Source organism: Pongo abelii, chromosome 1, assembly GCF_028885655.2.
Source record: "Pongo abelii isolate AG06213 chromosome 1, NHGRI_mPonAbe1-v2.0_pri, whole genome shotgun sequence".
Lineage (NCBI taxonomy): Eukaryota > Metazoa > Chordata > Mammalia > Primates > Hominidae > Pongo > Pongo abelii.
The window spans coordinates 43514751-43542343 of record NC_071985.2 but is presented as its reverse complement, the minus strand read 5'-3'; the positions used below and the strand labels follow the sequence as shown (position 1 = coordinate 43542343).

General features: G+C 48.1%; 1 protein-coding gene across 7 annotated transcripts; it reads right to left on the bottom strand.

Moving 5' to 3' along the window:
* Positions 1 to 664: 664 nt before the first annotated feature.
* On the bottom strand, positions 665 to 27146 carry RAB7B (RAB7B, member RAS oncogene family). Of its 7 annotated transcripts, none has more exons than XR_010140632.1 (8): positions 26927 to 27145; positions 17778 to 17846; positions 17114 to 17240; positions 16175 to 16390; positions 9263 to 9388; positions 1863 to 2861; positions 1013 to 1080; positions 665 to 851 (listed from the first exon to the last, which is right to left on the bottom strand). XR_010140632.1 is itself a non-coding variant. In XM_002832428.4 (6 exons), the coding sequence occupies exons 2-6, from the start codon at positions 17828 to 17830 to the stop codon at positions 2784 to 2786; spliced, it is 600 nt and encodes a 199-aa protein (XP_002832474.1). In that variant the 5' UTR covers positions 17831 to 17846; positions 26927 to 27146; the 3' UTR covers positions 665 to 2783. The 7 variants fall into 7 exon arrangements, 3 of the variants coding, with proteins under 3 accessions (XP_002832474.1, XP_054377973.1, XP_009233785.1); XR_010140633.1 differs by having other exon boundaries at positions 665 to 795; positions 26927 to 27113; XR_010140630.1 differs by having other exon boundaries at positions 1013 to 2861; positions 26927 to 27113.
* Between the last annotated feature and the right edge of the window lie 447 nt (positions 27147 to 27593).

Genomic DNA, 27593 nt, shown 5'->3' with positions numbered 1-27593 from the left:
GGTGCCACTTGTCCCGGCCTGAAGTCACAGCCTCCAGATACTGCCTCCCTCTACCAATCCCTATACCTGCCGGGGTGGGCACTGAGGGCCAGTCCCAGACTTGGGAGAAGGGTGGGAGTGGGGTGGGGGGTGGTGCATAGGGAGGGCCTCTATGTGGCCCTGATTGTTGGCTCAGTTTCCTCTGCCTGGGGGATGGGTCGAGGTGTCCCCTGGTTGTGACAGAATGGAGGCTGGGGGTTCTCAGCCCCTGCAATCCCCACCCTGCATTTGGAACATTCTGTCCTGGCTCCTGAGTCTGAAGAAGGTGCAAAATGTGTGGTTTGGAACTCGTATTGAATCTGAGCGTGGCTCTGGCTCTTGCAGACTCAGAATCTTTTCCATTCTAGCTTCAGTGTGTCTGAGACTCATTGTTTGCTAAGGATTGATTTCATGAATGAGTGACCTGCCCTCAGTGGGGCCCGTCCTTGATTGAAGGCTCTGTTGTTGCTGTCTTGAAACTCAATAATGTCTGAACAAGAGACCCGGCATCTCCATTTTGCACCGGGTTCTGTAAGTTATGTAGCCAGTCTCAGTTCACTTTTAGTTGTCTGCCCTTTAGTATCTTTTTCATGTCGAACCATGCATATGTATTTTTAAAAATATAAAATCTAAGTAGCACAGAAGATAAAAACAAAGAAGGACACATTTATTATCTGTTGTGCACCTTTAGAAATGGTCCACAGGTCCACTGCAGTGCACAAGCTGCTGCATACACACCGCACGTGACAATCCAGTCTGTCTGACTCCCAGGACAGCCTGTGTGATGTGCAAAATGCCATTCCCATGAGGGCGCATCATTTTTCCCAGGAGCTCTGAAGGACACAGATAGAGCTTGTGCTCTAGGCCGCCCCCCTGTTCCCGTGCTGGCTCCATGCTGGTGTCCAGAATGAGCCAGTTCACACTCCAGAGCCAAGTGGGGGGAGAAATGGCTCCCAAACTCCCCTGCTGACCTCCCCCCGACCCCTAGGTGTACCTTCCAAGTCCGACGACAGTCATAGGCTAACATCCCCAGCTCTGCTTGGAACTCAGGAAAGGATACTTCTGGATAGACAGAAAGATTCTGCGGTGGGCATGGACTTGGCCATTGAAGACCCTGAGAGGACATCTTGTCCACTCTCTCCAGGCTAGGCCCTGTCTGTGCTGCCTGGAGCCAGAAGAAAAAGATTCCAGACTTGGAATCTGCAGGGATGGAGACTCCCTGCTGTGAGCTTTCTTGCATCTCATTCTAGTATTTGCCATAGATGCTGATTTCTTGCCTGAGTCATGTATATTGAAGTTTTTGCTCATTTCTTACTAGGCTTAAGAAATTGGAATTCTCTGCCTCACAAATCCCAAAGGGCTGAACATGCCCCCAACATGCCCCGTGCCCCGTGAACAAGCTTTGAGCATCTGAAGGACAAAACCCCAGCTCCTAAAGCGTTCATGAGCATCCACTTTCTGCTCATCCTGGACCAGAAGGAGCACTGCTGCCCTCTGGTGGTCAGGCAGCAGAGCATCAAGGAGCCACCCAAAGGAGCTGGGTCCCCTTTGCTTTGTCTTTGGGACAGCAGCTTTGAGTCTTAGGTCAATGGATGTCCTTTCACTGTTCCTGGAAAATGGCAAGCTTGTTCTTGCCTCGGGGCCTTGGGCCTTGATGCTCCGTCTCCCTGGAATGTTCTTTCTCCAGCTCTCAGGTGACAACTGCCTTCTCACTCTCTAGCTCTCAGACCAAATCCCACCTCCTCAGGGAAGCCATCCTGGACCACTTCGTCTAAAATAGCAACTCATCCCAGCCCCTGTCACTCTATCCCATTACCCTGTTTCCCTTTGTTCATAGCACTTACCTGCTATTTGGAAATATCTGTCTAGAGTCTGTGTCTCTCCCTCACCAGACGTCGGCTCCAGGAAGGCAGAGTCCCTGTCTGTTTTGTTTGTCACTGGACTTCAATGCATCGTACATAGTAGATATGCAAAAATACTTGTCAAAGAAGTAAATAAATGCATATTGACAACAGCTACTAGATTTAAGCACAGCTTCTGGTCCTCAAAACCACACTGTGATACAGGCAAGGCACATCTCACCCCCACAGGACAGATAAACAAATTGAGACTCAGAGATTTATGTGAGTTGCCTGAGCACCCAGCAAGGAGGAATGAGCCACGGTCCCTCATGGCTTCTCCTGTGCTCCCTCAGTCATCTACCCTGGAGGGAGCAGAGGGGGTCTCAGGCACGACAGCTTTTGCCAGGAGCTGATGTGGGCCCTGCACGTGGGGTCCAGACCTTTACTCCTTAGTCTGCTCGTTGAAGGAAGCTGAGCTGTGCCATTGTACAAAGCTTTGCTTGTGGCTGAGGGGTGTGAGGTGGGAGTGGGTGAGGAAGGTCTGTCCACAGGAGGATGTAACCAGACTCCAGTCAGTGGCCGGTCTGCAGAGATGTGCGTTCTGGAGCAGGAGTGTTTGAGGGGTGGATGGGCGGGGAAAGCTGGAGCCACTGTGGAAAGTGTGACTTCTGCAGGGCCAGGGTTTGGCTCTGACATTCCGGGCTTCATCCAGACGCTCTCACTATACTCAGCCTGAGCCAGGGGCTGCCCTCTGACTCTGGGCCCAGCACCAGGGTCAAGAGCTCTGCCACAGAGCTTAGGCCCCCTGCGCTGTGCTTGGGCAGGCAGTGGGGCTGGAGGGGGACGGTCACCTGTTCTCAAGCCTGGGGTGACCAGGCTCGGGGCAGGCTCTGTTTCTGGGCATCCAGAACAGGCGTCCGGAGGTCAGCAGCATCTGCTCCTTGACTGGTCTGGCGAGAGCTTGATGGATTCTGTGAGGTGATTCTCTAAGATGCTCTGGTACTGGGGAAGGAAAGAGAGGCCAGCATTCATGTCCTGAGATACAGAGTGCACGGCCCGCCCTTCATTTCTTAATGGGCCTCAGAGCCTGGGCTCTTGTTTCCTCCCCATTATACTTCTGGGAAACTGAGGCCCAGACAGGAAAGCCACTGGTGTTCCCCACTCTCCTTCTACCCTGTGTCTCCCCTCCAGCCTCTTCCCAGGAGCCCAGAGCAGGTCAGTGTCTGAATTAGTGGCCCAAGTCTCCTGACCTCCAGCCATGTCCTATAACTTTCCATTCTCAAGAGGGGACAGCTGAGGTGTCATTTGGGCTTAGGCAGAGAGGTGATGGTCACTCCTCATTTCTCCTGGAGACCTCTTCCAGCAAATATCCCAATACCCCCAACCTCCTTTTCATCCTGTCCACCTCCCAGCCTCCCCTACTCAAGCCTAGAAAAGCCCAGTCAGTCTTCTGTCCTGGCCACGTCCAGGCAGCCCTCCCTAAAACGGACTCAATGTTTCTCCTGGGCCCTTTTGCTTCTCCAGTCTCTCTTGTCCCAACAAGGGTCCAGAGGAAGCCCCTTCTCAGTCTGCCAAGCTTCTGCCTTTCCAGCTGGCTCCACTTCTCACCAAGACCCTGCCCGCCTCCCCAGTTCAGGGGTTGGGGTAGTATGGAGGAGGGAGCCCTTCTTTAAGCAGATGGGTTCCTCAGGCTGAAGGCTTTCTTCTTCAAGGGATCCCATCTCTTCATGCTGCTATGGCCTCCGCTAGTCACAGAGCTCAATCGCTTTCATGTTCCTCCCACAGCCAGTACTGTGGGCTTCGGGGTGAGTGATGAGCATTCACTCTCTGTGGAAGGGGTTTGTGCTACATTGGCGTGGACCTGAGCAGGGGAAGAGCCTCCTGTATATCATGCAAAATTGTCCCTGGCACTCCATCTCAAGTGTCTTTCTTCAGGGGCAACTTCCAGGGACAGGGGTGCTGCCTCCTCGTCTCTGATTTTATCTCCCCGGCAGTTCCCAGGCTGAGGCCAGACACTCAGCTGGTGAATATCCACCAAACCCTTAATGCTCATGACCCTAGACCTCAGGAGGTGGTGTCCAGCCCTGCCTCCTGCACCTTGATGATGATGGTTCCTCCAAATACATAAGAAGATCCTCTGACACCCCATACTCACTGCCACCCCCAGATTGAGCAGTAATGTACCCCGATGGCACAGAGCTCGTGGTGCTGAACCTGGGTCCAGCCCTTCGTCATGGAGTTGGTTTCTTGGGGATCCCCCATCTCTCACTCCCACCCTGGTAGGGTCTTGGTACTAGCAGAGCGAGTGCCGTCTGGGGTAGGTGTGAGAAACGTCCTCATTTGTTGCATGGGCAAAGCCTGAGGTTTTCATGCCAGTGTTGCCCTAATAACATCTGCACCCTCCCCGGGTCCAAGTCACCGCTGAGCACTTTCCGTTAATGACATCATTTTCACTTGGCGATGGCAGCATCTTGTTCCTCAGATTTCCTGCAAAACCTCCAGGCCATAATTAGGTTTCTATGTCATTCTGTTCTCCAGGCCCCAGGCCTCTTGACAACTTGTGAATCTAACTGTACAAGTAATACAACGCTATTCCAATGCTTGCAGCATTTCAGTGGGGGTGTGACTGTGGGAGTCTGTCTCTGTTCCCCCAATCTGGCCACCTCGGTGGCCTTGCCGTAAGTCCTGCATCCTGAGGACCATGTAAAGCTGCTGTGATTCACTGAGCAGCCGCCAGCCAGCCCACTTCCCTCCACGGGATGTGGTGATTCTGTCTTTTTCCAATTAACCCCAAAAGAACTGGGCCTCTAGGCGATATCTCATGCTAATGGAGCTGGGCCTGACAAGCCCCAGCAGGGATGGTATTGCTAACTTTTCCTCCCCCTCCCCCTCCCTCCCCTTCCCCTCCCTCTTCCTCCCCTTCCCCTCCCCCTTCCCCTTCCTCTTCCCCTTCCTCTTCACCTCCCCCACTTCCCCTTCCCCTTTCTTCCTTTCTTTGACAGGGTCTCACTCCTGTGGCCCAGGCTGGAGTGCAGTGGCATAATCATGGCTCACCATGGCCTGACTTCCCGGGCTCAGGTGATCCTCCCACCTCAGCCTCCCACACAGCTGGGACTACAGGCACGTGCCACCATGCCCACCTAATTTTTTATATTTTTAGTAGAGATGGGGTTTCACCCAGGCCGGTCTTGAACTCATGGGCTCAAACAATCCATCTGTCTCACCGGATGTAATCCCAAAATGCTGGGATTACAGGTGTGAGCCACCATGCCCAGCCGGCAATGCTAACTTTCTGGAGCAAAACCTCTCCACCCCATATCTTCCAAAGATGGTGGATATCTCTTCTTTAATTATTAGGGCATCCTTCATCATATTTTGGAACGACTAAATACCCTAATCCTTGAATGTGGCTAAATTGGTTACTAAAGTAATCTACCTACCTTCTTTCCTTTCAGAATGTTAACTGAACACCTGCTCTGTTCTCTTTCAGAATGTTAACTGAACTCTGATTTCTTTCAGAATGTTAACTGAACACCTACTCTGGTCTCTTTCAGATAGTTAACTGAACACCTACTGTGATTTCTTTCACAATGTTAACTGAACACCTACTCTGGTCTCTTTCAGAATGTTAACTGAACACCTACTCTGGTTTCTTTCACAATGTTAACTGAACACCTACTCTGGTTTCTTTCACAATGTTAACTGAACACCTACTCTGGTCTCTTTCAGAATGTTAACTGAACACTTACTCTGGTTTCTTTCACAATGTTAACTGAACACCTACTGTGATTTCTTTCACAATGTTAACTGAACACCTACTCTGGTTTCTTTCAGAATGTTAGTTGAACGCCTACTCTGGTTTCTTTCACAATGTTAACTGAACACCTACTCCGGTCTCTTTCAGTATGTTAACTGAATACCTACTCTGCTCTCAGCAGGTGCCTCACATATTGCTCTCTTTACTGCAAGGCTCACTTGCAGAACTCAGACATTTCCACGTGGTGTCTCGAGGAACCTTGAATGCAGTGTGCTCACATGGATGTCATTATCCCTTTCTCTCATGAAGCTCCTGCTTTCTCCTTTGTTCCCTGTCTTGCTTGCCTCATGGAATCACTAATCCATTGTCCCTTCTTTGCCAAGCTGGAAACCTGGTCATCAGCCTAAACTGTTCCTGTTCCTTTCTCCCTGCATTTGATCACCATCAGCTCCTGAAGTTTCTACCTCCAAAGTCTCTTTAATTCACCCTCACCTTGCCAGCTCTATCCTCTCACGCCTGGACTATTGCAGTAGCCTCTTCATCACCACCCATGGTGCTCATCCTCTCGGCAGCATGAAGCTGTCTTGCTGTAAATCCTATGATACAGCTCCATTTTAAAACAGCATGTAATGCTCTCTCTGCACTACAATAGTATTTTATTTAACCCTCACAATAACCTCATGGGGAAGATATTATTATTTGTACTTTAAAGTTAGGGAAGTGGTGGCTTAGGGAGGCTGCATGACTTGCTCAGGGACACACAGTGAGAGGTAGAGCTGAGTATAAAGCCAGATCGTTCCGACTTCAGAGGCCCAGCTCTTTCCACCCCAGCTGGGGCCTCACTCCTTATTATAGAAGCGCCTCCCACATTCTCCTCTCAAAACACCCTGGGCTGGAGCAAATGAGCCCACAATCTCCCTGTTAAGGAATGGAAGTTCCTTATAGGAAATGCCTCTGAAAACTTTTCTTTGACCTCAAAATCTATATTTGTAAACTTCTGTTTCATCTTAAGAATTGATGGGAATTTTACATTCTATGCCCTAGTTAAGTGTTTTTATGTGAACATGTTTCTCTTTCAAATTTCTAAGTAACAAAGACACTGCAGAAAGTTGTGCCCTGTTGGGTTTCAAGGTCCTGGGTGAGCTCCTGAGTACCCTGGGCAGCCTAGCAGCGCCATCTGGAAGGCGTGGGCCTGTGGAATGGCATCTGAACTCCTCGGGGTTCACCAGGCTTTGGTGGCCTTCCTGGCTTCATCACTAACTATGTCCCCGTGCTCTGACATTCCTCCACACCAGGTTTCTTCTTCTTGCCAACATGACCTACAGCAGGTGTCTCCTGTAAGCCCCAGGAACTCATGCCTGGGTCTCTGGCCTTGGCCTTCTCTCTGCCTTTCTTCCCCTCCAGCTTACACCCACCGTGGCCTACCATCTCCACCTGCAAACTGTGAATTGCCTTCCAAACCTTCTGACATGTCACTTCTCCGAGCAGGCATCCTCACTCATCCTCGCCACCAGCTGCCTGGGAGTCACCTTGTCACCTTAGTCACACCCCCCACAGCACTCATGTCACTCCAGGACAGTCACTTATGGATGTCTCACTCTACTGACCTCAAGTGCACTGAGGGCTGTATCTCCAGCTCTAGCCTGACAACTCAATGGATATTTATGGACTCAAATTATTTTCATTTTATGGAGAGGAAATGGAAGCTCAGAATAGTCATATGTCTTGCCAAGGGGTCCACTTGAGAGAACCAGGGCAGGATTCAAATCCAGGCCAGTCTGACCGCAGGTACCACACCTGTGACTTCCAGACTTCTGATCAGTGCACATGCCCCATAAACATGGGGGACTGACATGGGATTGCTACCCATTTATTCTTTTGCCAAGAAAGGGTGTTATAAAAAAAATGCAAGCAGACAAGCCACTGTCTACTAACAGCACCATGTCATAACAGCGACACAGTCAGAAGGACCTGATTTAACCACAATATAGTAGGAAGGACATCATTTGAAGAATAAAGGATACTCCTTCCCCAGATAGGACAGGTGCTAAGCATGCACAGACACGGGCTGTGGGCTGATGGACACTTCCTGGTGACTAAGCATTTGGCAGTCGCTGCACTGTGCTTGTGGAGGATTATTGATCAATATCACCACCAAGGTCAAACAGCATTCTTCAGCACTCCAGGAGGACAGCAAGAGCCAGCACGCCTGTGCTTCAGGAGCCAACTACACCGCCCATGTAATAAAGCCACACTTCTTGACCAAGCACTAAGAGATGGATACCTTGCTGCTTTCCCTTTCCTGAGACAGTGAGGGCTGGAGGGAAAGCAGAAGAAGAGCCAGTGAGGGTCGGGGGAACCCTAAGATCAGGGCTCTGAGGCCTGAGGATGCCTAGTTGGGCTCTTCTCCCTGAGCAGCCGCTAGAGGTAGCTGCTGCCTCTTTCTCTTTGGGACAACCCCTCGCTGGGGCCTGGAGCACTTCTTTCCAGAGCAGCTGCAGAAGGCATCCCATGAGGGCGGCGGATGCTTCCACATAAGGGAAGCTTCCAGTCCCCCACCCTCATTTGCCCATTTCCTCAATTCAGAACCATTGCTGCGATGATCCTTTCCCCTCTCCTAAGAAGCCCATGTTGATGAGATGTGGCAGGATGATGACACAAGCTGAGCCCCTCCCCAGGCCAATCCCCGGGCTTCCAAACTCCACATCAGACTGATGTTAAAACCACGCCACTGCTTCCAGGCAGCCTTCCACGGTCTTCCCCACCTCCTTGAAGAATTCAGACGTTTCCACCTGGTGTCTCAAGGAACCTTGAATGCAATGTGCTTACATGGACGTCATTACCCCTTTCTCTCATGAAGCCCCTGCTTTCTCCTTTGTTCCCGGTCTTGCTTGGCTCATGGAATCACTAATCCATTGTCCCTTCATCTGCCAAGCTGGAAACCTGGCCATCAACCTAAACTGCTCCCTTCTCCCACTCCCTTCTTTCCTCTCCCTGCCTCCTCCCCGCCCCCTCTCCTTCCCTGCAGCATGGGCTGTCTTTGTGCCCCTCCTCTAGACCCTACCCCCAAGTCCTGCCCCACCAGACCACACTGTATCGCAATCACTTAGGGGCCTATCTGCCTGCCTCTTGAGACAGAGGGTCCCGAGGCCTGTACAGTGCCTGCCACACACTCAACACATTCTTGCCGAACCTTCGTACCTAGCGGTCTACGTCTATTCATCTTTTTGATTGGGAGATGTCAGCAACTCGTGCAGGTTTGATATTTCACTTGGGTGAATGCCTGGCACCTCCTGCCAATGAAGATTGGACTAGACCATCACTTCTCAAACCCTTCCTCGTTAGGATCTCCAGGGCTCGGGTACAGGACTGGAGTTTTTAGATACTCCACAAGGGATTTGGTTAGTTAGCTGGATTGACAGACCACTGACTGCATGCTCTAAGGTAGCTTTCTACCTCTGGCATTCTGTAGTTCCAGAACTGGAGTGCTGTTGAACCCATTCCATAACTAATTAACTGAGACGATGAGCAATCCTGTCCCACCCACATCCCTGCCCGTACCCAAGATGTTCTTCTCTGGAAACTCCTGAGACCCTCCCCAATCCAGGGAGCAGTCTTAGCACGTCCTGCCACCACAGCCACTCACCCTCGACAGAGCCCGACTGGCCAGCATCTCAAAGGCTTGCACCACATTGATGTCATTCTTGGCACTGACTTCAAAGTAAGGAATATCTTTCTCTCTACACCAGCCTTGAGCTACTTCCTGGGGTACCTGAATGAGGGAAAGAAATAGGCGTGGTTCCTATATTATCATCATTGCCATCACCACCATCGCTACCATCACGTCCCCACCATCCCCACCAGGCCCACCACCACTCCCATTTATTGAGAACCTCCCAAGTGTCTATAACTTTACATATAAACATAGGAGGTGGGAACTATTAGCTCCATTTCACAGATGAAAAAAACGGAGGCCTGGAGAAAAAAAACTTGCCCAGAGTATGTGAGGCTGAGCAGGATTTGAACACAGGCCTGGCGGAATTACAGCCCACTGCACTTTGCTGCCTTCTTAAGGCCTAAACTAAGAGCTTCTTCCACCATTGCCTCTTTTGTCAGTCCCTTCAAAGAGAGCTAGCTGCACATGACAGACACCAGCCAGGTAGGGCAGGAAGGGAGGACTTTCTTCCCCAGCCCAGCTAAGCAGGCTCACACTCAGGAGGCCTGTTGCTGGGCAGAGACTTGGGTCTCAGCTGACCTTGCTTCCCCAGGGCAGGGTCCTAGGAACAATTAATAAGCTCCTACTATGGGCCAGGCACTGTGTTAGTCACTTTATCATATATGAACTCATCTCATCCTCTCCATAACCCTGTGAGATGGGCATTATCAGTTCCACTTTATAGACAAAAACACTGAGGTTCAGAGAGGTTCAGCAACTTGCCCCAGATCACATAGCTGAGAGAAGGCAGAGCTTGGATGTAGCCCCAGCTCAGTGCTCCCCCTGGCATCTGAGCTGCCCTCTACAGGGCACTGCATAAGAACCGTGCCTCTCCTTTTCTGTCTGCCTCCAGGAGCTCAGGGTCAGGAGCTCAGCTCTTGGTCTGGCACACATGAGCCACTAGGCACAGGCTGAATGACTACATCTCCACCCAAGTGCAAATGGCTGTTCAATTTGTGATGTTGGCCTGGAAATGCTCTGGAAGCCCTCTGGGTTACTTCCAGAGACAATTGGTACCCCCGAGTTTGATGTCTAATTATTTGGGGAAGGGGAAATGACCACATATTGAGCATTTGCTGAGCCTGGTACTTTATAATCATTATTTCAATTTATTTAGGGGAGCCAAGGTCTTTCTCATGGAGAAAGGACCATTCCACACCTCTCCCAGAACACAGTGCAGGCCAAGGCAGATCAAACACTGCCCCTGCTGAATTGTCTGTGTGGCTCCTGCAGGTCCTGGGAATGTCTGTCTTACTGGGATAAAAAGTCCCAGCTGATCTCAGCTGACCCTTTCCTCTGACTTACCATGACCAGATCTACCCAAGTGCCCGGTTATGACAGACTTTTTCATCTCATTTTTCCTTGCTCTCTGTTTGGTTTGGAATGATTGCATACAGACTCCGAAATATCATTGTGATTATGTTGCAAATTAACATTCTTTTTATATCTCCCCCTCCTCCCCACCCCAAACTCAGAAAGCTGGCCTGGGAAGAAAGCTACCCAGACAGTATTTTTCACTTTTCTCTTCCAATCCCAGAGACAGTTTCATGATTTTTAAAATTGTCTCATCTTTTATTTATAAAATGAAAGTTATTTATAACTTAGGCTCTGACTCTGAAAATAAGCTCAGGGTGTGATAGTTGGGGACATGGGAAGTATGACAATTCTGAAAGTATTACTTGCATTAATGGTGCTTTTGGTCAACAATATACTATTGACATTTCACTTTTCTGGTTACAATTTTGCTTGTTCATTGGAGGCCAAACATTTGACAAAATTAGTCCAGTTGGCATCATTTTATTTATGATGCTTTTCCATCTCATGTGCATTTAAAATAATCGATTATACAAGTGCTAAAATTAGCATTACTAATGTTAATTACTAAACCATTAAACCATCACTAAGAATAACAAGGATATTTTTAGAAAACATGATCTTAAGTCTACAGAATCACTGGTAAATCAGAAACTACCCACCTGAGCACAGAGCAAATAATTTACGCCCCAGTAAATAAATTCCTTGTAGCACAGATGCCAGCAAAGCTATTCTTTCTAATAAACTTTTTTTTTTTCACTATTACCTTCTGTAGAAGGAGCAGGGATTTTTTTTTAAGCTAAATCAGTAATTTCTTTAAAATTATTCTGGCTATATATGCCTGTTTTTATTGTGGTAAATATACCTAATAGAATTTACCATTTTTAAATTAAACACTTTTTTTTGAATTTTTGTTTTGTTTTGTTTTTGGAGAGATGGGGGTCTCGCTATGCTGCTCAGGTTGGTCTTGAACTCCTGACCTCAAGCGATTCTCCCACCTCAGCCTCCCACAGTGCTGGGATTACAGATAAAATGTACCTGGCTCATTGTAACCATTTTTAAGCATGCAGTTCACAGGCATTCAGTACATTCATATTGTATTCACATTGTACATTCCCCACTATTCATCTTCAGAACTTTCTCACCTTCCTAAACTAGCAATATTTATTATAAATATGTGTGTATATATGTATGCATATGTGTGTATATATGATGCATGTATGTGTGGGGGGGGTGGTTTTTTTTTTTTCAGTGCCTTGCTCTGCCGCCCAGGCTGGAGCACAGTGATGTGATCTTGGCTCACTGCAGCCTCTGCCTCCCGTGTTCAAGCGATCCTCCCCAGCTCAGCCTTCCGAGTAGCTCAGACTACAGGTGTGCCACCACACCCGGCTAATTAAAAAAATTTTTTTTTTTTTTTTTAGAGATGGGGTCTCGACATGTTGCCCAGGATGGTCTCGAACTCCTGAGCTCAAGCTATCCCCACACTTTGGTCTCCCAAAGTGTTGGGATTACAGGTGTGAGCCACTGGGCCAAGCTGCAGTACATTTTTAAATACTCATTTTCTTCTTATTAGGCAGGAGAAGCCGCTGTATTTTCCCAGCTGTCCCTTGGAGATAATAATAAGGAGGATCATTTCCTTGTTGCATTATTTCCATTATGGGAATCACATCCTTCCTATTATTACTCAGTCTCAGGAAGTCTGTGTTCTGGTCTCCGCCCTGCAGAGGAGGGAACCGGTCCGGGCCGCGGAGGCACATGGACCAGGTGGGCGGCTGTGAGCCCGCATCTGCGGGACAGGCTCCTAGGAGAAGGCGCCTCACAAGAAGGTACCTCTTGGCTCCCCTTCTCCATGTCCACACCCGGCCAGGGGCAGGCAGAGCCCTTGCTAGTTCTGTGCAGAGTAAGGACATTTGAGGGCCGGCACTTCCCAGCCTCCCCTCTTGGGGCTTTATAATCCCAGGTCTCAGAATTAAAGTCCTTCTGCTCTCTCCCACCCACCTCGTCCTCTCCACATCCTGTCCTGATTTCACTGTTGCTCAATGCCTCCTCCCCTCCCCTATCCTACTCCACCTCTCTACAAACCCCTTGCCTGGGCCGACCTTGTTGAGAGACAGGCTCCCCTCTCCTCCATCCTCTCCTCCATCCTCTCCTCCATCCTCTCCTTACCCCTCCTCCATCCTCTCCAGGGACCTCCCTGTCTGGCTGAACCCTGGCTTTTCCTAGAGTCGTGCTTCCCCAGAGGCCCCTCTGGCCTTCCCCACTGGGGCTATTTGCAGACTTTACTCATCACAGATCCCAGAGAAGGGGCTGGCTTGCCTGGTGCCTCACTGCCTCTTTCAAACCTTTGTTCTTCCTCTCTCTGGACACCAAAGATCACCCACCCTGAAACTTGGATTGGATCCCCTCTACTCCCTCGAGTCACCACCCGCCCTCCTCACCTTGCCAGGTACGCCTCATTTACTAAATACTTGCCATCTGGTGAGGCCTCCTAACCCCTCAACACGCAGCCGCCACCTCTCATGGTAGCCTCAGAAATCCTTTGCTGCCCACAATCTCTCCATGTCAGCCTCTTCCTCTCAGGGCCTCTGTAAAATAAGCAACCTGGTCTCCTGTGCCCCAATCTCCTTTCCCTCAACCCCCTCAGGCCCTTCCTCCTGCTGCCCTGCTCCCCAGCCTCCGCCACCCCAGCCCTGTCCCTTCTGCCTTCCCTGGTCCGTCTTCTGTCCTTCATGGTTTCTTGGTGCCCTCATAGCTCTGTCCTTCATCTTCTCCTGGTTGGAAAAGCCCTAGTCCAAGTTCCTTGCTCCTGGCTGCTACCCTACACAGACCCCACCTCAAACTCATGGTCTCCTGCTTCAGTGGAGTCCTTGGTGTCACCCATCAGATCTTGTCCTTGTCCCCAAGTAGCTCCTCGTCCCACTTCTCCCAAGGGTAACTGGCAAAGCTTCTTCATGGTTCTTAAGCCTTGTATCGGTTTCCTCACTCTCAACAGAAGATGGCACCACTTATTTCACTGACTCTTGGTCTTGAACCCCCCCAGCTTCCCTCCCCACACCCTACAGACATGAAACAAGATGGAAGTTCAAATGAAAGTTTTGGCAGAGGCACAACAACTGGACAGATGTCAGATATAAAGCAGGTGGAGACAGTCCACCCTGGATACATATTCCCAAAGACTCATGACCAAGACTCTCTTGGATGATTCTAAATCCCACAGCATGGATATAAAGAGCTTGAAAATGAGGATTAGGAGGGATTTCCTTGGAGAGAGTCGTGTTGTGGGTACAACTACCCTTGCCTCTCCCAAGAGGAGGAACAGTTGAGGACTCACTCACCTCTAGCTAAAAGATGGTGTTGAGGAGAGTCGTTAATGTACAACCCCTGGAGTTTGGTGGACATGGTGGACTGGTGTCTGACACACACCTGAGATATCTGAGGCAACAGGCAACAGGGCAGAGAGAGAAGAAGCTGCACTGGGCACCAGCTATCCTTGTCCCCCAGTGGAACCAGAATGCATGAGTGTGCCTTGTGAAGGACATGTAGATTCAACAGAGAGGGAGAGAGAGAGTGACAGGCTGGGGCCGGCTAAATCCCACTTAAAGACTGCTTGGAGGAAAAAGTGACCCCCATGGGGTGGGGATGCTGAAAGCTAGGGGTTGAGGAGGAGAATGCAAGACCCTTGTCATGGGAAGTACAGCGAAATGTTCCCAGTGGAGGCTTCCGAAGGATCCACAGGAGTGACCCACAGAAGAAAGAGCTTGCAACACTTGTCAGGCCACAGAGTGCAAGACTGTCTTTTTCTTTTTTTCTTTTCTTTCTTTCTTTTTTTTTTTTTAGATGAAGTTTTGCATTGTTGCCCAGGCTGGAGTGCAGTGGTGCGATTGCGGCTCACTGCAACCTCTGCCTCCCGGGTTCAAGCGATTCTCCTGCCTCATCCTCCTGAGTAGCTGGGATTACAGACGCCCACCACTACGCCCAGCTAATCTTTTGTATTTTTAGTAGAGACGGGGTTTCACCATGTTGGCCAGTCTGGTCTCAAACTCCAGACCTCATGATTCGCCTGCCTTGGCCTCCCAAAGTTCTGGGATTACAGACGTGAGCCACTGTGCCCAGCCAAGACTGTCTTATGATAGTACCAGCCAAATTAGAATTGCTCTGCTCTCCTGACCTCTTCTCCCTCTTCCTGCTTCACTCCTGACAGGGTCTGAAACCAGAATTACTATCCCAGATAAGAGGAGGAAGTGTGGACATCAAGGTTGGCAGTGAGATTCTAAGGACCTATGCCCTTTCTTATACCACAAGGTTCTCACTCACAGCTGGTCCCAGTGGGGGAAAAAAATGGAGACACCTTGCCTTTGAATGAACTTAGGACTTTGCTTATTATCTGAGGCTGGATATTTGTAATTAGAGAATTGACATGGAGTTTACAACCTGAAGTGACCACAGAACCAATGACTCCTAGATCTCTATTTCCAGCACAGACTTCTCATTTGAAATTTCATTCTTACGCATTCCAAAGCCTGCTGGCCATTTCCAACTAGCTGTACAAACTCCTCAAACTCGGCATGTCCAAACCAAAAATGTTTCTTTCTCTATGAACCAGAGGCTCTCTTCTGTAGATGGTAGCTCAGTTGGAAGCACCATCCCTCTCTCCCTTTCTCCTTCCATAAATGCACTTCATCATGCCAAATGATGCCTCATTTCCATTGCTTTTCTCTATTTGAACCATTGTGAAAATGCAATTCAGACATGATGATCCAGTTCCCCAACACACTAAAAAGAGAAACTTGGTTTAAACAGCTCTTTTTGGTGGCATCTGGACTTTTGGCCCAAGAGCATCTTTTACAAATTCAGTCTACCATATTCTTTCCTCATTAGTAGGCAAGGATTTAAAGTGCTGTCTTCTCAATGCCCTGTAATGGTAAACACCTACACAAGTGGGGTCACTGTAGTCACGGAGCAGACCAGCTGTCAAGCAGTTAACCCGATGGTCCGGAATATGCTTAAGCTAATAAAAAAATTATTACTTCCCCAGAAAACTTGTATATCCAAGAATTTATAACTGCAGACCTCCAACTTGACCCCAGGAAGAAATGCTGTGCTACAGATTAATTCAAATTCCACTGAGACCTGCCTCCTGCCTACATCTGATGCCTTAACTCCTCCTTTCCCTGTCTCTGGGCAAAATTACCTTTAGTTCTCAGCTTATATCATGCTGTTTATTCAGCCCAGAACCCAACTCTTCCAGCAAACCTGTCCTATATTCTAGGCTTGGGTAGATGCCCCTCTATTGTGGTTCCTTAATGCCCAAGGTATATCTCTCTTATTTCATTTACCATATTGTATCATAATTATCATTTTATTTTATAATTATCTTTTAAAATGTCTGTATCCACTACTAGACTGTGAAATTCCTGAAGTAAGAACTATGCCTGATTCAGCTCTGTATGTGTGGGACCTAACACTGTGCCTGGCACATAGCGGGTGCTCATATAACGTTTGTTGAATGAATAAATGAATGAACGGTACCTTCCGGTCTGCCAGATCGATCTTGTTCCCCAACAACACCATGGGGTAGGACTGCTCCATGGGGACAATCTTGGCCAGGACATCACCCCGCCAGATATCCAGGGCTTCAAAAGACTCCAGGTCGGTGACATCAAAAGCTAGGATGCAGCCATCGGAGCCTTTGTAGAACGTGGACACCATGGAGCGGAACCGCTCCTGACCGCCTGTGTCCCAGATCTGGAGGGGAAAGCAGCCACCCCACGGGGCTGTGATGAGTGGCTGGAAGGAGGCCCAGCTGGATTACATCATGTCAAGGCTTCTTTTGCTGGGTAGGGAGCAGCAGGCCCTGGTACAGGTGCATATGGTTCTTTCACACCGTGGCATCTTGACCCTCCCACCCACATACACTCCAGCACCTTTGCGGTAACGTTTAACATCCTGAGAGTAATTTCATATCTGAGCTCTCATTTTTCCTCCGGGTCGTCAAGATGGCAATTGTTATTCCCATCTAACAGATTTGGAAACTTGGACCTTGGGAATGTCTTGCCTAAGATCACCTGCCAAGTTTTCCAGAGAACCTGAGACTAGGCATGGGGTCTCTCAACTCCTGGATTAATGTCCTTCCTTCTAGATCAGGCACCAGCATTTTTTTTCTATAAATAACAGATAGTAAATATTTTAGGCTTTGCAGGTCATTCTGTCTCTATATGCCAATTATTACTCAACTCTGCCATTGTAGTGCATAACTTGATAAGCTAACCAATGGTTATGGCTGTGCCCCAGTGAAGTCTTATTTACAAAAATAGGAGGTGGACCAGATTTGGCCCATGAGCTGAAGTTTGCCCATCTCTGCTCTAGACCATTCTAGTTCTGGTGCACGTTGCTACATGAGTGGCTGTCCGGGTATGGGGGGGATTTTCAGTGTATGTATGTTGAAGAGGGAAAAGGAGGGCTGCTCACCTGTAGCTTCAAAGTTGTGTCACCCAATATGATAATCTTGGAGAGGATGCTGGCCCCCAGTGTGGTCTGGTATTCCTCGTAAAACGTCTTGTGCACATATTGGTGAAGGAGGGAGGTCTTTCCCACACTGAGGAAAATTCCAGACACATGTGAACACACACATGCAAACACACATGCACATGCTTCCATACCATTCTCAGAATCTTCCCAGGCCCCTCTTGCCACTGTCTCTCCCTGAGATTCTGAATTTCAAATTTCTGTGGTCCATGGACCACACTTTGAATAGCAAGGGAGTAGGAAATGGTTTCTCGAAGTAGAAGCCAATCAAAGCAAGCAGAGTAGTCTGGAGACAGTGGAATATCTTACAGTGGTGGTCAGGTTTTTTTCTGTGTGTGTAGGACATGGGAGGACAGACAGATGCTAAATGGCTTGCCTAATTCACACAGCTGGTTACTGCAGAGTCACTGCAGATCTAGGACTAGAAACCATCTGTTTACATGCAGCTTCTTTCTCCCAACTAAGCTTCTTTTTTGGGGATGGGATACACTTGCTGGTGTCACCCTGAATCAGAAAGGGACCTACGGGAGATGGGAACACACCAGGAGGTCTCACTGTCATTGGGTGAGGGGCTGCTTCCCAACTTCCAGAGCTGAGCTTGGCTTACCCAATGGCTCCAACGATAATGAGTTTCAGGTCCACCTTCTTCCGGGGATTCATGGAGGGGCTTCAGAGCCTGTAAGGAAACATAGGTCATCCACATGCTGGCCAGTGTTCCTTGCAGCCATTGTCACTGAGTGTGGCCTCTGCTTTCCCCTTTTCAATGGGCAAGTTACTGCCCTGGGCCCGGGACTGGGTGGGGTTCTCCAAAAGAGGCACATAATTCAGCAATCTTCATGTATTTTCTCCCTCACTTTCCCTGGGAGCCTCCCCAAAGCTGGAAGGGTGGTGACTCTCCAGGATGGGCAAATCTCTCATTCCCTCAGCTCTACCAACCCTGCTCTTGGAGGCAGCCTGGAGTGCCAAGAAGGCAGGACAGGATTGAACAGAGGCCTCGCAGACAGCCCAGCCTGGAGCCAGGGATGGAGGGGCGTGCAGGAAGAAGAGATGGGGGTGGGCAGGACAAGGGGTCCATTGTCAGGACTGCCCAGAGGCTTTGGATGGAAGAGTGCCCCTCCCCCAGCCCGAGGTCTTGCTGCAACTGCAGAATCAAAAGGCTCCTCTCTAATGCAGCTGGCAGGGGTGTAATTCATACATGTTTCTGGAAAGCTATTTGCAGCAAGTGTTGAGAGCCTTAAAAATGTTCCCGCCCTCCACTTCTAGGAATTTGTCCTAAAGAAATTATCCGAAATGTGGGTAAAGACTCTTGTTCAAGAATGTTCTTCGCTTTACTGTTTGTAAACATCCAACACTAAAGTAGTGGTTAAATCATAGCACACAATGAATTATTAAGCAGTCATTAAATGGAGTTTTTGAGAATATTACAATAATATGGGAGAATGCTCATGCCCTAGGATCTAAATAGGATCCTAGGATTCCTTAGGATCTAAATAGAAAACAGAAGATGGTACATTCTCAGCAAACTACTGCAAGGACAAAAAACCAAACACCGCATATTCTCACTCATAGGTCGGAATTGAACAGTGAGAACACTTGGACACAGGAAGGGGAGCATCACACACTGGGGCCTGTCATGGGGTGGGGGCAGGGGGGAGGGATAGCATTAGGAGATATACCTAATGTAAATGACGAGTTAATGGGTGCAGCACACCAACATGGTGCATGTATACATATGTAACTAACCTGCACGTTGTGCACATGTACCCTAGAACTTAAAGTGTAATAATAATTAAAAAAAAGAAAACAGAAGATGGTAAACTATACACACAATACCACCCCAACACTTAAATGAGTTCCCACTTGTATAGAAAAAGGCCTGGAAAGAAATATATTAAAAATTCCAGCAATTCCACTACAGGATGTATAGACAAAGGAAATGAAATCAGTATGTTGAAGAGATGTCTACACTCCCATGTTCAGTGCAGCATTGTTCACAGTAGCCAAGATATGGAATCAACTTAAGTGTCCATCAATGGATGAATGGGTAAAGAAAATGCGGTACATGTACACAACGGATACTGTTCAGCTTTAAAAAAAACCTTACAATTTATGACGACGTGGGTAAACCTAGAGGACCTTATGTTAAGTGAGATAACCCAGGCAAAGGGACAAATACCATATGATCTCACTTATATGTGGAATCTAAAAGAATTGAACTCGTAGAAGTAGAGAGTAGAACCGTGGTTACCAGGGGCTGGGCTGGGTGGGCAGTTGGGGAGATGTTAGCCAGAGGATAAAAAATTTCAGTTAGCTAGGAGTAAATTCAAGGGATATATTATACAGCATGGTGACTACAGTTAACAACAATGTATTGTATTCTTGAAAATTCCTAATAGAGTTTATATTAAGTGTTCTCACCACTAAAAAATAAGTATGTGAGGTAATGCAGATGTTAATTACCTCAATTTAGCCATTCCACGATGTATGCATATTTCAAAACAACATGTTGTACATGGTAAGTGTGTACAATTTTTATCTGTCAATTAAAAAATGTAAGTTATTAATTCTGGGTGGTAGGAAATTACATGATTTTATTTATTTTCTCTATGCTTTTTAATAAATTTTTTTTTACAATAAATATGTCTTGTTCCTGTAAAAGAAATGTAAATGTATATGTGTGTGTGTGTGTGTGTGTGTGTGTTTGTTTAACAAGGTAAAGCAAAACTGTTGTAGGATACATGCTTAACTGGCCCTTTGTTTCACCCGTATATGCACATATGCATATGCACTATCCCCAACTCCTGGGTCTTTTGTCTTTGGATGCACTAAGCATGCTGAGTAAACCTTGACTTGACTCTGCTCAGATGAGGTGTCAAAAGTTGGCCAGCTTGTATTTCCCCCGGTACTTGGAAAAAGCTGTAAATAGGACATCCTGAGGCCTTGGTTCTGGTTCTCACTTTGTGACCTTGGGCCAGTTACTTCCCCTCTCTGAGTCTTGGCTTTCCAACTGCAGAATGAGCCAGCTGAGCCCCAAAGACTCAAGCTGCCTTCTTGGTGAAAAATGCTTTATCTGCTGGAGCTGGACCTCATTGGCTATGAGAGCTGTGCTTGGGACACAAAGTTAAAACGGGAAGCCCCCGGGGATTTAGGATTGTTAGTGTCCCCTTCATGAACCATGTCATGGACTGTATTCATCTGTTCTCATGCTATAAAGAACTGCCTGAGACTGGGTAATTTATGAAGGAAAGAGGTTTAATTGGTTCCGCATGGCTGGGGAGGCCTCAGGTGGAAGGGGAAGTAAACACATCCTTCTTCACATGGCAGCAGGAGAGAGAAGTGAAGAGCAAAGTGAGGAAAAGCCCCTTATAAAACCATCAGATCTTGTGAGAACTCACTCACTATTATAACAGCATGGGGGAACCACTCCCATGATCTAATCACCTCCCACAAGGTCTCTTCCCCAACACATGGGAATTACAATTCAGATTACAATTCAAGATGAGATTTTGGGTGGGGACAAAGCCAAACCATATCATAGACCAAAGGTGATTTGAAGCTCTGCTCAGAGCTGTTTGTCCTAGGAGCTGGAGTTGCTGACACTGGAACTTCTGCTCTAACCCGGGAGTGCTGGGTTGGCATGGTGAGCAATGGGTCTTGTTGATGGTCCACGCATTCATGCAGCAAATGCCTACATGCCTACTGCATGCGAAGCCTTGCACTAGACACTGGGAACAGCACAGAGATGGAGCAAATAGGAACCCACCACACGGAGTCACCAAGGAAGAAAGGACAGGGGCTGAGTGATGACACCAGAGAGAAAGTACACAGCACCACAGGAGAGGCACAGGGAAAGTGCTTGAGAATTCAGCAGAACTAGGTCCTGAAGAAATGCAGCATGTGGTTGGGGAGGGAATGAAATAACCAAAGCCTTGGGAACAGATGAATGGAGAAAGTGGGCGATTTGCTTCAGGGAAGGGTGAGGTGAAAGGTGTAAAGGGAGGAAAGGCTGGAAAGGAAGCAAGATTAAGATGGGTTGTAAATATCTGACCAAAGATCCTGGCACTGACTCATTCATTCATTCATTCATTCACTCAGCAAACATTTCCTGTATTCCAACATGTAGAAGAAGGCAATTCAAGGCTTGAACCTGGGCTGGCATTTTGTAATGGATGCTGCTGCCCACGAGGGAAATCAGCCAAGGGAGAAATGGTTCAGAAACCCCTGAAAAAGCATGGCTCTTGAAGTATTTGTTATCACTTTGGAAGGGGCCTAGGAGCAAAGGGAAGCTGTTTCCTAAAGGCATTGATACAATATGCTAACTTAGCTTTAAAAAGCAATACAATGTCTTAGAAAGAGAGTCAGAACCAAAGGCAGGCAGGAAGAAGCGGGAGAAGAGGCGGCCCTGGCTGAGCCCCTGCAGCGGGCTGTGCTAAGTATTCTACCGAGGGTAGGCCATCTTCACTATTACCCTCTGAGACAAGTACAACCAAGCTCCAAGAAGCTGAGTAATCATAGCTCACCCAAGCCTGCACAGGGAGTGAATGGAAGAGCTAGTATTTGAATCAAAGGCTGAGAAGGCAGGCCGGGTGCCGTGGCTCAAGCCTGTAATTCCAGCACTTTGGGAGGCCAAGGTGGGCAGATCATGAGGTCAGGAGTTCGAGACCAGCCTGGTCAACATGGTGAAACCCCATCTGTATTAAAAATACAAAAATGAGCCAGGCTTGTTGGCGCACACCTGTAATCCCAGCTACTTAGGAGGCAGGAGAATCGCTTGAACCCGGGAGGCGGAGGTTGCAGTGAGCCGAGATCATGCCACTGCACTCCAGCTTGAGTGACAGAGCAAGACTCGGTCTCAAACAAACAAATAAACAGACAAAAAACGCTGAGAAGGCTTTCCTGTGTCATGCTTCCTAATCACCAGAGTTTGAACCCATAGAATCTGCGTGCACAGGAATCTAGGGCATTGGGCTTAGGTTTGGTGAATTTCAACAAAACCCTAGGAGAGTTGGAGGAGGCAGAGAAAGGCTGCCAAAGTGGCAGAGAGATACAGTGGGGGTGGAGAGAACTGGAGCTGCCCAACAGGAGCTATGTGTGAGGACTGGCCACAGGGTCAGAGACGCGGCATGCTAGGCAGAGGGCAATGCTTTCACATGCTGTCACACGACCATGCAGCAGGGCTGGAGTATGTCTCACGTTACAAGCTAACATTTGTTTGGTGGGCACTGTGCTGAGGGCTTTGTGAATACACAAATACACAATAGCATTGTCAGGGGTAAATGAATTATATGTTATTATAATACATTGAACACATAGAATACAATATTCATTGGATATTATGAAACATTTACTGGCACAAATTAAGGACTCAAGAAATGTTAGCTATTTTATTGCACACAAAGATAGCCTGTGAGATTGATACTATTATTGTCTGTTTTACCATTGAAGAAACGGATGTTTAGAGCAGTTAAGCAGTTCAGCCTTAAAGACAGAAAGCCTGCACATGTTAGAGCAGGGTTTGAAGCTGCGATTGGAGTCCAGGCCTAACCCCAGAGCCAGCTCTCTTAACTACTGGGTTCTACTGTCTGTAAACCTAGAATGAGACTCACACGCCTTGCTCCATAGTGCCCCTGTTAGAGAGTTCAGGGGCTGGATGGGTGAGGGTTTGATGCAGGGAGGCCAGCGGCGTGCTTAGGAAGTGAAAGCTGGGGCAGGGCAAGGAAGGTAGAAGGTGTGTGTGAGACATATAACGGTAGGTCGCTATGCACAATGTGTAAGGCACTCATACAGATAATAAAAGACAACACACCTATCAAAAATGGGCAAACAACATGAACAAGTTACCAATTGAAATCTTAAAAAGAATTAGTAGCTTTGAAAAGCTACTCAACCTTACTATCAAGGAAATTAACATTTCAAAATACTATTTATTTCCACCCAGTAGAGTGGCAAAATTTTAAAAAGATTGACAACGATATTTAGGATTGGCAAGTGTGTTAGGGAAACACTCTTGTATATTGTTGATAGAGTATGAATTAGCACAGTCTTTTTGGAAGGCAATTGGACAATATCAAAACTTAATATGCACACAGCCTAGGTTCTCATTCTAGGAATCTGTCCTACAGAAATACTCATGCGTATGCTCAAACACATATTTGTACAGATGATTGCTAAAGCATTGCTGTAATCTAACTGTCCATCAATATGAGACTCTCTACATCAATTCTGATCCATTAATACTCTGGAACAATTGGCTGTTTTATTATTTATTTATTTATCTGTCTATTTAGAGACAGGGCCTCATTCTTTTGCCCAGGCTGGAGTGCAGTGGCATGATCATAGCTCCCTGCCACCTCAAATTCCTGGGCTAAAGTGATCCTCCCCCCTCAACCTCCCAAGTAGCTGGGACTACAGGTGTATGCCACCATGCTCGGCTGATTTTTTTTTTTCATTTTTTGTAGAGACGGGATCATGCTTTGTAGCCCCGGTTGGTATCAAACTCCTGGCTTCAAGTGATCCTCCCACCTCGGCCTCTCAAAATGTTGGCATTACAGGTGTAAGCCACCATGCCTGGCCAAGGGCAGTTTTAAAAAGATAAAATAATGAAGTGGGAAGCTATACATGATGCCTTTAAGTAAGAAAAAAGAAAATCACTGAACGTTTTATATAGTGTGATACAGAAAGCTAAGGGGAGATATACACTAAATGATTCATAAGACAGATGGGAAAGGTAGATTAGAGGCTAAGAGCTATTATTTTATGTTATATATGTTTTGTTTTAAAATTTGTTACACAAGCCTAAGTTGTTTTGTAATTTAAGAATATCAAATAATCACTTAACATTTCTTTAAAAAGATGTGTGGATGGCAGCCCAAAGCAATTTGAGCGTGACTTTCAGATAGGACAAATTACTTCTGTGAGCAAGAGAGTGAGGATGTCTGGTGCCATGGAGTGATCATGAGTTTGGGACTCAGAATTCTCATCCTGGCTCCACACATTTGTGACCTTGGGTGGGTTACTGAACCCTGGGGCATCTGTTCCCTCATGGGTAAAATGGACATCACTTGTGGCTGTGGCTTCCTCTGCAGGTGACATGTGTCATGATCTTATAGCACAGCAAGGTCCCCAAGTTGGGAAGGATCCAGATAATTGTTTACCAACTGGGAGAGGGGGTGAGTCTAGAGGCCAGGGCCCTGGTTGGTCATGCTTGCCACTTCCTATGGTGTAAACACTTCCACCATGGCTGACTTCAAGCCACCAGAGTGGAGCCTGCTCCAGCACACTCATGCGAGGACTTCAAAGATCATTTATGCCAAGCACCACCCTGTGCTTGAGTCATCTCTTCCACATCCATGAAAGGTAGAGCCAGACCTGCCCCATGGAGCTGCCTCCTGCTCCTAGGAGTATTTCTCCTGAGGGCCACACAAAAAGGGCTCAAGATCCTTGTAAGTTACCTCGCCCTTAACTTTGGGCTCCCACATCCCACCCCCTCCCTGGTTCCTTCCCCCTGGATGCTCACTCAGGGTGTGCTGCCACTGCAGGTTCCCCTACCCCATCCTAGAAGGGCAGGAGTTTGCTGAGGCTGCTATTTTATAAGAGGCCAGTCCGTGGGCCCAGCGTCACTAGGAGCAACAAGAGAGTGACTAGGTCCAGGTCCGTGGGAAGTGGGGGCGGCTTGTGGGGTGACACAGGCTGGCTTACCTAGGAGGCACATGCAGATCTCATACAGTGGTTGGAGTCCCTTTCCATGTCATCTCTGCTGGGCTTTGGCTGTAGCCATTCATTTTTTTTTTTTTTTTAGAATTGAAGTTTTTTATTAGAAACTTTTAAACTATGAATTCAATTTTTAAAGAAGTATAGGACTAACAGCTTATCTATTTCTTTTTGAGATAACTTTGGTAATGTGTATCATTAAGGAATTTTTCTATTTCATCTCAGCTGTGAAATGTATAGGAATAAGTTGTTCATAATATTTCCATCTTATCCTTTATCTGTAAAAAATGTAGTGTTGTCACTAAGCCTCATTCCACCCACTCAGCTGACTCAGATGCTTCAAACCAAGGAATCCTCCTAGAGGCCAGGCTGAGTCATCCTCTACTGTTAAGTAACAGTGAAAAGCAGGATTGCAATGCAGGACTCTGCCTTCAGCCAGCCCTGGTCCACACAGAGCAGAACTTGCGGTGACTCACTCCCCACTGGAGGTCCCCAACTCTTTCCCCTTCTTGCCTGGCAGCACTTCTAAGCCTGGAGTCCTGGTCCTGCCCATTTGCCAAAGCTACAGGGTAGCTCAGCTCCTGTGGAGTAAGAAGGACCGAGTTGTTGCCAAGCCCCAGGGCCTGGGACCAGCCCTCCAAGAACGCTGGAACCCCCTTCGCTCTCACTTCTCACTTCCTTTCTCTCCCTACCCGGCTGGCTCCAACCTGAAACCAGGCACAATCTTCTGTCGCATCTGTGTTGGGTGAGGTATCACTTCTGCTGACAGGAGATGAGTGAGCAGAGGCAGGTGAGGATTCTGAAGCAGACAGAGTCTCCTGCCCGCATCATACTATCTTACCAGGCTCTTGTCCACTTAACAGCACCTCCTCTCCCGATCCCATACCTTGGAAAAGGACAAATATATCCATCCTAAAAAATAATGGGACCTACAATCTTGGAAGCAAAGTCTGTCTGTGAAAAGAGGCTATATAGAGAGCACAAGGCTTTGTTGCCTCCAGTAATGTTCACAATTCCGCCTTACCCACCTCAACCCTAGCAGGTCTAGACCTGCTCCCTCTGGGAAGTGCACCTACAGCCCTGGTTTCAGGAGGCTCCACGCTCTTGTTCTTTAGGTTATTTGAGGGTCTTATCTCCTACAATAGATTGTCCATGCCTGGAGGGCAGGGCTGTGCCTCACACCTCTCTGTATCCCACTAAAGAGCCTGACCAATGCTGGGATTCTAAAGGTTTGCATGAACAGCCATCCATCCACTCATCCATCCATCTGTTCATCTGTCTAGCACAGGCAGTGCGTGCTTACTAAGCCCCAGCACTGTGTAGGTCTAAAGATACAGACAAGTTACTATCTCCGTGGGACCTTTGTGGTGGGAGATTGATCTGTAAGCCCAAAGAAATTGTTTGTATTAATACATAATACCTAGCAATTATAGAGCGCTTGCAGTTTACAAAATGCCACTGAAGCCCAATGGATTCCTGGGTCAAGAACTGGGTATAGAACCCAGATCCGTCCGACTCTATTCATTGGCTCCCCTGGCATTGCAGCACTGGGCAAGGAGAAATATTTATGATTTAGAACAGGAGTGATAATTTCCTACTCCGGGGCCAAGCTTCCCCTGATGAGACCCTTGGGCCAACACAATTCCATCCCAGAAGGCGCTCCGTCAATGTCACAAGGGGACTCTGGGTGCCAGCAGGGTTTTGCCCTCATGCAGGGCTCTAGTTTCTGGCAGGTCCTGCAGGTTTGAGGCAGCAGTGCCACCCTCTTCTGACTGGGTCAGCAGCTGTGTCCTGGGACTGATGGCCTTTGTGGGTCTCTGAGCTGGGCCCCAGCTCTTCACACAGGCAGGGAAGTCCTTTCTTGCTGCCACACCCTGGGAGCTTCTCCAGGGTGGGGTCTTTGGGCTGGATCTAAACTCTGCAGCTGCCAGATTGGAAATCTCATCCTTGCATTCCCTTCCTCCACTCCTCCACCCAAATACCCAAATAACTCCCAGGGCTGCGGGGGCAGACAGAAGCACTGAGGCAAGCTCCCAGGGCACTTACAGCTGTGGCTGTGCAGCACTCGGCCTCCGCTCTGAGGGCAGCTGGGAGTCCTTTCTCAGTCTGGTGGTCTCTTCTTAGAGCGATGGTCTCAGCAGGGCCAGGGGAAAGGCTTTGGGACAAAGACAGGCAAAAGAAAGTCTGTTGAAGCCACGCCACTTCCCTCTGAGTTTTCCTCCTCTCCCTCTCGTGCACAGACTTGGGAAAGTTGCAAAAGAGGCTGGGCTGGGTGACCTCAGCTGTGTGGGTGGAGGGGGTGGAGTGGAATGGAAAAGCTAGGCTCCAGAGCTGACTGGATTTGGGCCCTTCAAGAATTTCGTTTATAGGAACCCTGGCCCATGGTGATGAGGGTGGGAGCTGTGGGTCGGGGGCCTGCAGGGTAACATGCCCCATTTGTGGGCACCATAAAGAGCCTCTGGTTGGCTTTAGAAACTTCTGCTTCTGCTGCTGGAAGCCACCCAGTAAAGGGGCCCTTTTGTTTTCGTTGAGGTTTTAGATACACATGGGTAGAAGATTCAGTCCTACCACCAGCCTAGTAGGAAGAGGTTCTGGTCCTTATGCTTTGCCCTTATACCAGTACCTGTATACACACACACACACACACACACGCACACTCCTCCCCTACTCCAACACACAGCACGCACACAGATAACACACATACATGCCACAC

Excerpts from the sequence above, each read along its gene's own strand:
- RAB7B (XM_002832428.4), bottom strand. The coding sequence starts at position 17,830 with ATGAATCCCCGGAAGAAGGTGGACCTGAAACTCATTATCGTTGGAGCC. Across the intron at positions 17,241-17,777 it reads ATTATCGTTGGAGCCATTGG|TGTGGGAAAGACCTCCCTCC; the intron begins GTAAGCCAAGCT and ends AATTTTCCTCAG. Across the intron at positions 16,391-17,113 it reads ACACAACTTTGAAGCTACAG|ATCTGGGACACAGGCGGTCA; the intron begins GTGAGCAGCCCT and ends TTTCCCCTCCAG.